At 34.1% G+C, this 13,732-nt stretch overlaps 1 protein-coding gene across 1 annotated transcript; it reads left to right on the top strand.

Annotated features, from left to right (window-relative positions):
• Positions 1 to 10,015: 10,015 nt before the first annotated feature.
• On the top strand, positions 10,016 to 13,591 carry LOC125665552 (uncharacterized). The gene is made up of 3 exons (XM_048898252.2): positions 10,016 to 10,214; positions 10,989 to 11,192; positions 12,684 to 13,591. The coding sequence occupies exons 1-3, from the start codon at positions 10,163 to 10,165 to the stop codon at positions 12,956 to 12,958; spliced, it is 531 nt and encodes a 176-aa protein (XP_048754209.2). The 5' UTR covers positions 10,016 to 10,162; the 3' UTR covers positions 12,959 to 13,591.
• Positions 13,592 to 13,732: the final 141 nt, after the last annotated feature.

The following is a 13,732-nucleotide window of genomic DNA, read 5'->3' as shown; positions in this document are numbered from 1 at the left end:
AAATAAAACCTGAAGTCATCCTGTTTGTCATAAATTTGAGCTGTTAGTTTGCCGTAAACATATATGTTTCATGAAATATCTAAATAGGAAGCGGATGTGAAAGGCAATGTGGTGTCTTTTATTGTATTAAGCATGATAAATTGCAACCTATGACTGTTAGGTACATTTTAAGCAGAATTTTTAACTAGGTGTCGGGAAGGTTTAAGTGGAGATTTAAAAGATATAGATGAAGTAGACAGATATATGCAGATATATGTATCAATTACAAACCTTATTAAAGTAAATCATTCAGATCATCGAGGTTTGATGGCATGATTGTGATCGCTAGAGAGCTTCCTATTACTGTATGCATTGGAAATCGACTCTATGAATCGGGATTGATTACCGACCCTGCTACCCTTCCTCCTTGATTCGAAACAAATTTTAGACGGTGGCTAATTATAGCCACTGTCTTATGTTGTCGCTGCAATGGGCGTTCCTGTATATACCCAGGGATCCTAGCTGCGGAAATTTTCAGGCATACGATCGTGAAACTTGAGTTGGTTTTATTATCAAAATTAAATGTGTACATGTATGATTGTAAACAGCTTTTGAAGCCTTTTCAATAATATTTTGTGCTATAACGCGAAAACAATCCCCAATTAATATGTTACATTCCTCGATTCATACATATCAATAGGATAAAGGCGTTGTTATCAACAAGAACACCTCACATGCACCGGATGATTCATCCAAATTGATGTCACGTTTTTAGCTGGTTAGATAGGCAAGTGAATGTGATATTCAAAATGGTTTCGTTAGTGAAACTGAATAATTTGATTGATCAATTTTAAGATCACATAACTGTATGCTATTTAAAGATACATGTAAGAATAACAAATTATTTAGAAACGAGAGAAAATAAGATGAAAATGAAGTCAGTTACATACAAGACTAAGATACAACATACTTTGAGTCGAAATATCTTGAGAACTTGAAAATTTCATTACCGTCATATCTAAGATTATTTATTTCGTAAGCAGGTTTAAGAGACTTTACCAATGAAAATCACAGAAATATTACAGTAAACGTTACAGAACTGTGTATCCTGATAACACTGAAATATTACAGTAAACGTTACAGAACTGTTTACTCTGATAACACAGAAATATTACAGTAAACGTTATAGAACTGTATACTCTGATAACACAGAAATCTTACAGTAAACGTTACAGAACTGTGTACTCTGATAACACAGAAATATTACAGTAAACGTTACAGAACTGTGTATCCTGATAACACAGAAATATTACAGTAAACGTTACAGATAACACAGAAATATTACAGTAAACGTTACAGAACTGATAACACAGAAATATTACAGTAAACGTTACAGAACTGTGTACTCTGATAACACAGAAATATTACAGTAAACGTTATAGAACTGTATACTCTGATAACACAGAAATATTACAGTAAACGTTACAGAACTGTGTACTCTGATAACACAGAAATATTACAGTAAACGTTACAGAACTGTATACTCTGATAACACAGGAATATTACAGTAAACGTTACAGAACTGTGTACTCTGATAACACAGAAATATTACAGTAAACGTTACAGAACTGTGTACTCTGATAACACAGAAATATTACAGTAAACGTTACAGAACTGTTTACTCTGATAACACAGAAATATTACAGTAAACGTTACAGAACTGTATATTCTGATAACACAGAAATATTACAGTAAACGTTACAGAACTGTGTACTCTGATAACACAGAAATATTACAGTAAACGTTATAGAACTGTGTATTCTGATAACACAGAAATATTACAGTAAACGTTTTAGAACTGTTTACTCTGATAACAGAAATATTACAGTAAACGTTACAGAACTGTGTATTCTGATAACACAGAAATATTACAGTAAACGTTACAGAACTGTTTACTCTGATAACACAGAAATATTACAGTAAACGTTACAGAACTGTATACTCTGATAACAGAAATATTACAGTAAACGTTACAGAACTGTGTACTCTGATAACACAGAAATATTACAGTAAACAGAACTGTGTACTCTGATAACACAGAAATATTACAGTAAACGTTACAGAACTGTGTACTCTGATAACAGAAATATTACAGTAAACGTTATAGAACTGTTTACTCTGAAAACACAGAAATATTACAGTAAACGTTACAGAACTGTGTATCCTGATAACACAGAAATATTACAGTAAACGTTACAGACCTGTTTACTCTGATAACACAGAAATATTACAGTAAACGTTATAGAACTGTATATTCTGATAACACAGAAATATTACAGTAAACGTTACAGAACTGTGTATTCTGATAACACAGAAATATTACAGTAAACGTTTTAGAACTGTTTACTCTGATAACACAGAAATATTACAGTAAACGTTACAGAACTGTGTACTCTGATAACACAGAAATATTACAGTAAACGTTACAGAACTGTTTACTCTGATAACACAGAAATATTACAGTAAACGTTACAGAACTGTGTACTCTGATAACACAGAAATATTACAGTAAACGTTACAGAACTGTGTACTCTGATAACACAGAAATATTACAGTAAACGTTATAGAACTGTGTATTCTGATAACACAGAAATATTACAGTAAACGTTTTAGAACTGTTTACTCTGATAACAGAAATATTACAGTAAACGTTACAGAACTGTGTATTCTGATAACACAGAAATATTACAGTAAACGTTACAGAACTGTTTACTCTGATAACACAGAAATATTACAGTAAACGTTACAGAACTGTATACTCTGATAACAGAAATATTACAGTAAACGTTACAGAACTGTGTACTCTGATAACACAGAAATATTACAGTAAACAGAACTGTGTACTCTGATAACACAGAAATATTACAGTAAACGTTACAGAACTGTGTACTCTGATAACAGAAATATTACAGTAAACGTTATAGAACTGTTTACTCTGAAAACACAGAAATATTACAGTAAACGTTACAGAACTGTGTATCCTGATAACACAGAAATATTACAGTAAACGTTACAGACCTGTTTACTCTGATAACACAGAAATATTACAGTAAACGTTATAGAACTGTATATTCTGATAACACAGAAATATTACAGTAAACGTTACAGAACTGTGTATTCTGATAACACAGAAATATTACAGTAAACGTTTTAGAACTGTTTACTCTGATAACACAGAAATATTACAGTAAACGTTACAGAACTGTGTACTCTGATAACACAGAAATATTACAGTAAACGTTACAGAACTGTTTACTCTGATAACACAGAAATATTACAGTAAACGTTACAGAACTGTGTACTCTGATAACACAGAAATATTACAGTAAACGTTACAGAACTGTGTACTCTGATAACACAGAAATATTACAGTAAACGTTACAGAACTGTGTACTCTGATAACACAGAAATATTACAGTAAACGTTACAGATAACACAGAAATATTACAGTAAACGTTACAGAACTGTGTACTCTGATAACACAGAAATATTACAGTAAATGTTACAGAACTGTTTACTCTGATAACACAGAAATATTACAGTAAACGTTACAGAACTGTGTACTCTGATAACACAGAAATATTACAGTAAACGTTACAGAACTGTTTACTCTGATAACACAGAAATATTACAGTAAACGTTACAGAACTGTGCACTCTGATAACACAGAAATATTACAGTAAACGTTACAGATAACACAGAAATATTACAGTAAACGTTACAGAACTGTATACTCTGATAACACAGAAATATTACAGTAAACGTTACAGAACTGTGTACTCTGATAACACAGAAATATTACAGTAAACGTTACAGAACTGTTTACTCTGATAACACAGAAATATTACAGTAAACGTTATAGAACTGTATATTCTGATAACACAGAAATATTACAGTAAACGTTACAGAACTGTGTATTCTGATAACACAGAAATATTACAGTAAACGTTACAGAACTGTTTACTCTGATAACACAGAAATATTACAGTAAACGTTATAGAACTGTTTATTCTGATAACAGAAATATTACAGTAAACGTTACAGAACTGTGTATCCTGATAACACAGAAATATTACAGTAAACGTTACAGAACTGTTTACTCTGATAACAGAAATATTACAGTAAACGTTACAGAACTGTGTATTCTGATAACACAGAAATATTACAGTAAACGTTACAGAACTGTGTATTCTGATAACACAGAAATATTACAGTAAACGTTACAGAACTGTTTACTCTGATAACAGAAATATTACAGTAAACGTTACAGAACTGTGTATTCTGATAACACAGAAATATTACAGTAAACGTTACAGAACTGTGTACTCTGATAACAGAAATATTACAGTAAACGTTACAGAACTGTATACTCTGATAACACAGAAATATTACAGTAAACGTTACAGAACTGTGTATCCTGATAACAGAAATATTACAGTAAACGTTACAGAACTGTGTATCCTGATAACACAGAAATATTACAGTAAACGTTACAGAACTGTGTACTCTGATAACACAGAAATATTACAGTAAACGTTACAGAACTGTATACTCTGATAACACAGAAATATTACAGTAAACGTTATAGAACTGTGTACTCTGATAACACAGAAATATTACAGTAAACGTTACAGAACTGTGTACTCTGACAACACAGAAATATTACAGTAAACGTTACAGAACTGTTTACTCTGATAACACAGAAATATTACAGTAAACGTTACAGAACTGTGTACTCTGATAACAGAAATATTACAGTAAACGTTACAGAACTGTGTATCCTGATAACACAGAAATATTACAGTAAACGTTACAGAACTGTTTACTCTGATAACACAGAAATATTACAGTAAACGTTACAGAACTGTTTACTCTGATAACACAGAAATATTACAGTAAACGTTACAGAACTGTGTACTCTGATAACACAGAAATATTACAGTAAACGTTATAGAACTGTTTACTCTGATAACACAGAAATATTACAGTAAACGTTATAGAACTGTTTACTCTGATAACACAGAAATATTACAGTAAACATTATAGAACTGTATACTCTGATAACACAGAAATATTACAGTAAACGTTACAGAACTGTGTACTCTGATAACAGAAATATTACAGTAAACGTTACAGAACTGTGTACTCTGATAACACAGAAATATTACAGTAAACGTTATAGAACTGTGTACTCTGATAACACAGAAATATTACAGTAAACGTTACAGAACTGTGTATCCTGATAACAGAAATATTACAGTAAACGTTACAGAACTGTGTATCCTGATAACACAGAAATATTACAGTAAACGTTACAGAACTGTGTACTCTGATAACACAGAAATATTACAGTAAACGTTACAGAACTGTATACTCTGATAACACAGAAATATTACAGTAAACGTTATAGAACTGTGTACTCTGATAACACAGAAATATTACAGTAAACGTTACAGAACTGTGTACTCTGACAACACAGAAATATTACAGTAAACGTTACAGAACTGTTTACTCTGATAACACAGAAATATTACAGTAAACGTTACAGAACTGTGTACTCTGATAACAGAAATATTACAGTAAACGTTACAGAACTGTGTATCCTGATAACACAGAAATATTACAGTAAACGTTACAGAACTGTTTACTCTGATAACACAGAAATATTACAGTAAACGTTACAGAACTGTTTACTCTGATAACACAGAAATATTACAGTAAACGTTACAGAACTGTGTACTCTGATAACACAGAAATATTACAGTAAACGTTATAGAACTGTTTACTCTGATAACACAGAAATATTACAGTAAACATTATAGAACTGTATACTCTGATAACACAGAAATATTACAGTAAACGTTACAGAACTGTGTACTCTGATAACAGAAATATTACAGTAAACGTTACAGAACTGTGTACTCTGATAACACAGAAATATTACAGTAAACGTTATAGAACTGTATACTCTGATAACACAGAAATATTACAGTAAACGTTATAGAACTGTGTACTCTGATAACACAGAAATATTACAGTAAACGTTACAGAACTGTGTACTCTGATAACACAGAAATATTACAGTAAACGTTATAGAACTGTTTACTCTGATAACACAGAAATATTACAGTAAACGTTATAGGACTGTTTACTCTGATAACACAGAAATATTACAGTAAACATTATAGAACTGTATACTCTGATAACACAGAAATATTACAGTAAACGTTACAGAACTGTGTACTCTGATAACAGAAATATTACAGTAAACGTTACAGAACTGTGTACTCTGATAACACAGAAATATTACAGTAAACGTTATAGAACTGTATACTCTGATAACACAGAAATATTACAGTAAACGTTATAGAACTGTGTACTCTGATAACACAGAAATATTACAGTAAACGTTACAGATAACACAGAAATATTACAGTAAACGTTACAGAACTGTATACTCTGATAACACAGAAATATTACAGTAAACGTTACAGAACTGTGTACTCTGATAACACAGAAATATTACAGTAAACGTTACAGATAACACAGAAATATTACAGTAAACGTTACAGAACTGTATACTCTGATAACACAGAAATATTACAGTAAACGTTACAGAACTGTATACTCTGATAACACAGAAATATTACAGTAAACGTTACAGAACTGTGTACTCTGATAACACAGAAATATTACAGTAAACGTTACAGAACTGTTTACTCTGATAACACAGAAATATTACAGTAAACGTTACAGAACTGTGTACTCTGATAACAGAAATATTACAGTAAACGTTATAGAACTGTGTACTCTGATAACACAGAAATATTACAGTAAACGTTACAGAACTGTGTACTCTGATAACATATGGAAGTATTCAAACAATATACATGGAGATCAACTTCATTTTCGATGTTTTACCCATTACCAATATCAAGGAAGGTAACTCTTATACCTTTAAGTCAATCAAGTTACCTCTAAATAAAAATGGTTTAATTTCATGTCTAAAGATTAGGCACGTAGCATAGAAAAAACTATTTTCAAACCCTTAAATCGTAGGGGAGGTGGGCAGTGTGTGTGTGTGTGTGTGTTTGTGTGTGTGTGTGTGTGTGTCATGCTATTTTTTCTTGTTTCCTTTTATGTCATGTATTCATATTTAGATACTAATTTTATTACTAATTAGCTAGGTGTGCCTTTTTTTTCTTTCCTTTTATATTGTAATCGTGTTTAGATACTAATCTTAGATGTTAATTTTAAGTTTGTGTATATGTTTTAATGCAGGACCACAATGGAAACTAGCTATATGCTAATTTGTGGATAAATAAAGGCTATTATTATTAGTAGTAGTAATGGTGTTATTATTTAAATGACAGTGGGGCAGTGATGTATGTATAGTCCCGCTCCGGAATCTTTCACTCATTTGGAGGCGTCACCAAAGCCGGTGAAGGGCTTCTAAATTTAGGCCTATGCTCGGCGCTTTCCACATTTAGCAGGTAGGGATCTTTATCGTGCAGCACCTGCTTTGACACAGGACCTCGGTTTTTGCGGTCTTGTCCGAAAGACCGCCCCATTTAGTCGCCTCTTACGACAAACAAGAGATACAGAGGACCTATTCTAACCCGTATCCCCACGGGATCTACACGAAGATATATAGTATATGAAAGGTGAAGATAACGAACAGTGATCAATCTCATAACTCCTATAAGCTATATAAAATAGAGAATTGGACCAACATGGACCAATGGATATACCAGAGATTGGACAGGTGCCCAAGAGGAGTAAGCATCCCCTGTCGACCGGTCACACCCGCCGCGAGCCCTATATCCGTTTAAATACTAAAAGAACATATCTAACTATCTATTTTGTATTGCTTATATGAGTGATGAGATTGATCACTGTTCGTTATCTTCGCTTTTCATCTATACATAAATCTATAGTATCTGTTAGTTCAAACAGGAAAGAAAAAACCTATCAGCTCAGTTTTATTATTATTTTATGTCTTTTCTATGTATTTATTGTAATTTGTTTTAGTTTGTTTTAATGCGTTACATGTAAAGCGCTTTAGGGTAATTGTCTTAATTAGATAAAGCGCTATATAAATGTATATAATAATGATAATACTAATCAAATAATAATGATTAAATACTAGAATAACATATCTAAACACAGATCTATAGTATGTGTTAGTTTAAATAACAGCTCATCAGCATGTATACAATAATAATAATTAAATGATGCTAATTAAATACTAGAACATATCTAAACATAGATATATTGATTATGTTAGCCTTCATCCTGGTGTTTTCTTTTGATCATGGCTTTTATATATTTTAGGATATAATGGACCTCATGAAGTTAAATAAAAGTTATCAATTTCATAAATCCTATATGAAATACAAAATTCAAAGAAGGGTAAACACGTACCCCTGGACACAACAGAGGTAGGATCAGATGCCTAGGAGGAGTAAGCACCCCCTCTCTACCGGTCACAACCGTCGTGTCTTGAGCCCTATGAGGAGTAAGCATCCCCTGTTGACCAGTCACACCCGCCTCGTCTTGAGCCCTATATCTTGATCGGGTAAACGTAATTGGTCCGTATTCAAAATCAGTATATAAAGAACGACCAAACAATGGGTATGGCACACGTCAGGTCCAGCGGGGATCCGGGTTAGAATAGATCCTCAGTGCGCGTCCAGTGGGGGGTCCGGGTTAGAATAGATCCTCAGTGCGCGTCCAGCGGGGATCCGGGTTAGAATAGATCCTCAGTGCGCGTCCAGCGGTGATCCGGGTTAGAATAGATCCTCAGTGCGCGTCCAGCGGGGATCCGGGTTAGAATAGATCCTCAGTGCGCGTCCAGCGGGGATCCGGGTTAGAATAGATCCTCAGTGCGCGTCCAGCGGGGATCCGGGTTAGAATAGATCCTCAGTGCGCGTCCAGCGGGGATCCGGGTCAGAATAGGTCCTCAGTGCGCCTTGCTTGTCGTAAGAGACGACTAAATGGAGCGTTCCCTCTGGTGTGATCACAAAAACCGCAGGTGTGGCACGATAAAGATCCCTCCCTGCTCAAAAGCTGTAAGCACCAAGGATAGGCCTAAGTTTGTAATCTTCACCGGCAATAGTGACGTCTTCATAAACTTACATTAAATTCACAATTCTGTGTTAATATAGAGAATTGTTTTACGTGTTTATATGAAAAAAAATACTCTTGAACTTCTAGCATATCTTTTATGATCTTTTATAGTTTTGCCTACTCGTAGTTACTATGTTACCCTCAGTTTAGTGTTATTCCGTATCCCCTTTTTATGTAATTTTGATGTACTTTGTTGAAATAGGCTGTTTTACTTGTACAGCGTCTTAGTGTAATTGTGTGATTATATAGGGTGCTATATGTACAATGATAATCATCATCAAAACCGAAGAGTTTTACTAATAAGAGGGATCGGGTGAAAACGAACCCCTGGGCACACTAGAGGTGGGATCAGGCGCCCACTATGAGCAAGCACCCCCTGGATACACCAGAGGTGGGATCAGGCGCCCACGATGAACAAGCACCCCCTATATTTCGATATAGTAAAAGTACTAACTAGACAAAAGATCATAGATGAATAAAATAATTTCTTATTTGTTACAGTTTATTTTAATATACATGTACCTGTTAGTTTCACATCCGCTATATATATCTTACACTTTATCATGATATCCCTATGTAAGTTTCACATCCCCGATATCTTACACTTTATTATAATATGCCTATGTAAGTTTCACCCCCCCCCCCCCCCCCCCATTTCTTACACTCTATTATAATATACCTATGAAAGTTTCACATCCCCGATATCTTATACTTTATTATAATATACCTATGTAAGTTTCACATCCCCTATTTCTTATACTTTATTATAATATACCTATGCAGGTTTTATACCCGCTTCAACCCCTTCAATGAAATATCCTATAGTTGTTTTGCGATAACAGATAGCGTTATCGGTTTTTATTTGACACAAATCCTAGCGTTATCTTGTTGCTTTAGGAATGAAAATTGATCGAACTGATTATATTTGGAATATCAGTGATCGAATTTCTGTTTGTAAAGGTGCTTGTACTTCCTTATTTATCACTTGTGTTTCATGATGTTTAAAATCATCGTACTGGTATTATCCGCCAGCCTCTCTATCTCAGGTATGGAAAACCCTTTCTTCGGACTTTTTCTGTATCAAAGAAATCAATTTATATCTTAATTTTATCATTTTTAATCTGATACATTTCCTTAGATTATGTGATTCTTATTTCGTAATATTTGTTCTATATTAACACCGGTTTTGTTTCAAACTTGATAATTTAATATGTTGTCACGTGTTGATAGATTATACGACAACCATAGTATGACCTTTACATTAACGATTACGTCAACCTAGTATATCGTAGATTCATTCATATCCGTGTATGTTAAAGTTTGGTGATTGCAAAGAATCGATAGTTTCGTTTGAATGTGATTTTCGTATTTTTCAGTATTTATACACATTATATAATATAAATTACTTATTTTACTGAAGATGGTGTCTCTTTTTACCAGGGTCTCTCAAAACTCCTTTGAAAAAGTATGAAATTTACCAATTATATTGAATTATTATATTGAATTGATTGACACAGTAGAGGTAGTATAGGCTTGTTAGATCATTCACGCTCAGGTCACTATCAAAATTAATGGAAACTTCAGCAAGAAATACAACTGAAAAATACTGTACACAGGGAAATGTTAGCCCCCGTATTATTATCGCCCTTGTTTGCTCTCGTTGTCAGTGAGCGAATTCAAGACTCGGCGAAAATGTTTTTTAACACAATTCTGTCTGGGCGAATTAAAAACGGGGCGGAAATTACCCCGTCCGAAAATAACCCTATATACCGTATTCATTGATGCGATACACAGGAAGTGACGGAGATTATTTCTTTCAGATGCGATTATTTGTTACCAGTGTGCGGATGCCAAGGACAATGGCAAGTGTAAAGAAGAGATTGATGTACAACTGTCAGAGTACCAAAGGTTTCAAAACATGACTGATCTAACAGACACGAAGTTCCCTAGCACGTTTAAGTATCTAAAAAACTGTACACAGAATTGGGGAGATCGGTGTTTGATTGAGAAAATACACGAAGCAGGTAAATCACTGTACCAGACCTTTAAAATCAAAACCTGATCCCGCCTACCCCTACCCCTGGGGTCATCAAATCTACAATTTTGGTAAAGGACTACTATTCTTTCTAAATATCCTTTTAGTTTCAATTTAGTATCAAAGGAGATGTTATCTTGTTTTACACATAAACACTATATAACAAGATTGGCCTCGCCCTGGGGTCAGAACCTCTATCCCGGATATCATGAAATTTACAATTTCGGTAGAGGCCACCCTGCTCTACGTCACTATCTATTTGAGTTTTTTAACATATGTGTGGTTGTAGAAAAGAAGATTTTTGAAAATTAGTCAATTTTTGGCAGTTTTTGTCCCCCGGGCTTGCAGGAGTCCTGAAATATACTATTTCTGTTCCCCTTGTCCAAAAGATGCTTCTTTCCAAAAGTGAAAGGAATTGGCATGGTAATTATAAAAAAGAAGTTAAAAATGTTTATTCTTTACACATTTCATAACTGGCCATTTTGTCCCCACCCTGATACTAAAACCCCTACCTCAGGGATCATGAAATTTACAATTTTGGTACAGAACTACCTGCTCTTTCTGATTTTCTATTTAGTTTCAATTTAGTATCAATAGCGTTAAAGAAGATGTTATGTAAGCGTTTTGCACATAAACACTATAGACCAAGTTTGGCCCCGTGCTGGGTTAAGAACTTCTACCCCAGGGATCATGAAATTTCCAGCTTTGGTAAAGGTCATCCTGCTCTACATCACTATGAATTTAGTTTTTCTTACACATGTGTGGTTGTAGAGAAGAGTTTTGAAAATTGGTCAATTTTGGGCAGTTTTAACCACATCGTTAAGGGATGCAGGAGTCCTTCTTAACCCAAAAATGATTCATACCAAATTTGAAAAGAATTGGAATAGTACTTACTAGGAACAAGTTAAAAATGTTTTATTGTTCACACATTTAATAATTGACCATTTTGACCCCACTCTGATACCAAATCCTCTACCCCTGGGATCATGAAATTTACAATTTTGGTAAAGGAATACCTGCTTTTTCTAGATATCCATTTAGTTTCAATTAAGTATCAATTGCACTAAAGAAGATGTTATCTAAGTGTTTTACACATAAACATTATAGACCAAGTTTGGCCCCACCCTGGGGTCAGAATCTCTAACTTGGGGTCATAATATTTACAATTTTGGTAAAAGGCCTTCTTGCTCTACATCACTATGCATTCACATTTTCTTACACGTATGCGGTTATAGAGAAGATTTTTTTTAATTGGCTACTTCTTGCCCCACTCATAAGGCCGAAGGGGTGCAGGAGTCCTAAAAATTACAATTTATGTTCCCCTTGTCGCAAAGATGTTTCATACTAAATTTGAAAATTGGAACGGTAGTTAAAAAGAAGAAGTTAAAAATGTTAAATTGTTAACGCACGACGGACGACGACGGACGCAGACCAATTGCAATAGGTCACCTAAGTATTTTGTCTTTTTTGCATACTTCAGGAACTGGTACATTGATGTCATTCATCAGAGGTTGTACAGACGGGAAGGTGTTTTCCCTTAGTGATTATCCCAACAGAACTATAGTTGCTGACAACCAGACGACTTGTGCTTACAGACCGGGAAGCGGGAAAATTGTCGTCTGCTTAACTACCTGTAAAACAGACCTGTGTAACGGACCCCAGCCTCCTCTGCACGATGAAGCCTCCACCAATCGCGTTTATTTCTTGTTAACTATAACTATGTTGATAATTACAAGTGTAAAACAATTCGATTAATTTCTTTAATTTTGAACATTTCTGATTACAGCGTGTAGAGGAATGAGTGTATGAATCGCTGCATGCTTAATTCTTTTAGCAGTATATGTATTTACATTTTTAGCACTGTTTTGTTAACCTACCCATGCTGTTACAGAGTTGGTCAAAATAGATTATATATCTATTACTGTTACATTTAGATGAACAATGTAGAAGAATGTCTGAGGGAAGCAAGCAGGTTTTTCCTCCACACAGTACTGTGTCATTATTGTATTGTTATTGTTTTCGCAGCCTGGTAGTAGGGTACACAACTACCACAGTACAGAGGACTGTTTTCTGTATCTACATGATTCATGATACATATCGCAGTGACCATTGTGTCGTTCTATTCTACGTTCGTTATTTTATTCCATCGCTACATTTGGAATGTTTTTTGTTTGTAAACATTGTAATGATAGCCATTTCCCCATGAACGCGGCTCATGAAGTTTGTCTGCGTGCGACGTCGCAGTTTATACCGGTATATATTTTTGTCAAAAATGAAGTTTATTTCTTACATGAATTCGTTGAATTATTTTTCCTATATGAGTGAATATCCATTCTTTTTTTCTTTTTTTGTGACAGCTAAGCTAAAAATAAATATGTTTTGTCGCTATGTCTGTGTTTGAAAACTTGGTGGTACATACAGCTGTACATGTATTTCAGTTTTGGTCCAGCTTGATTTAACAAGACATGTTTGTAAAACACATATCCCCTCCATGGTGCAGAATTGAAAAGGGCTATACACACACATAAT

The sequence above is a fragment of the Ostrea edulis genome, chromosome 1, assembly GCF_947568905.1.
Source record: "Ostrea edulis chromosome 1, xbOstEdul1.1, whole genome shotgun sequence".
In the NCBI taxonomy this organism is placed as follows: domain Eukaryota; kingdom Metazoa; phylum Mollusca; class Bivalvia; order Ostreida; family Ostreidae; genus Ostrea; species Ostrea edulis.
Note: the sequence above shows the minus strand (reverse complement) of the source record. Positions and strands in the feature narration are given on the sequence as shown.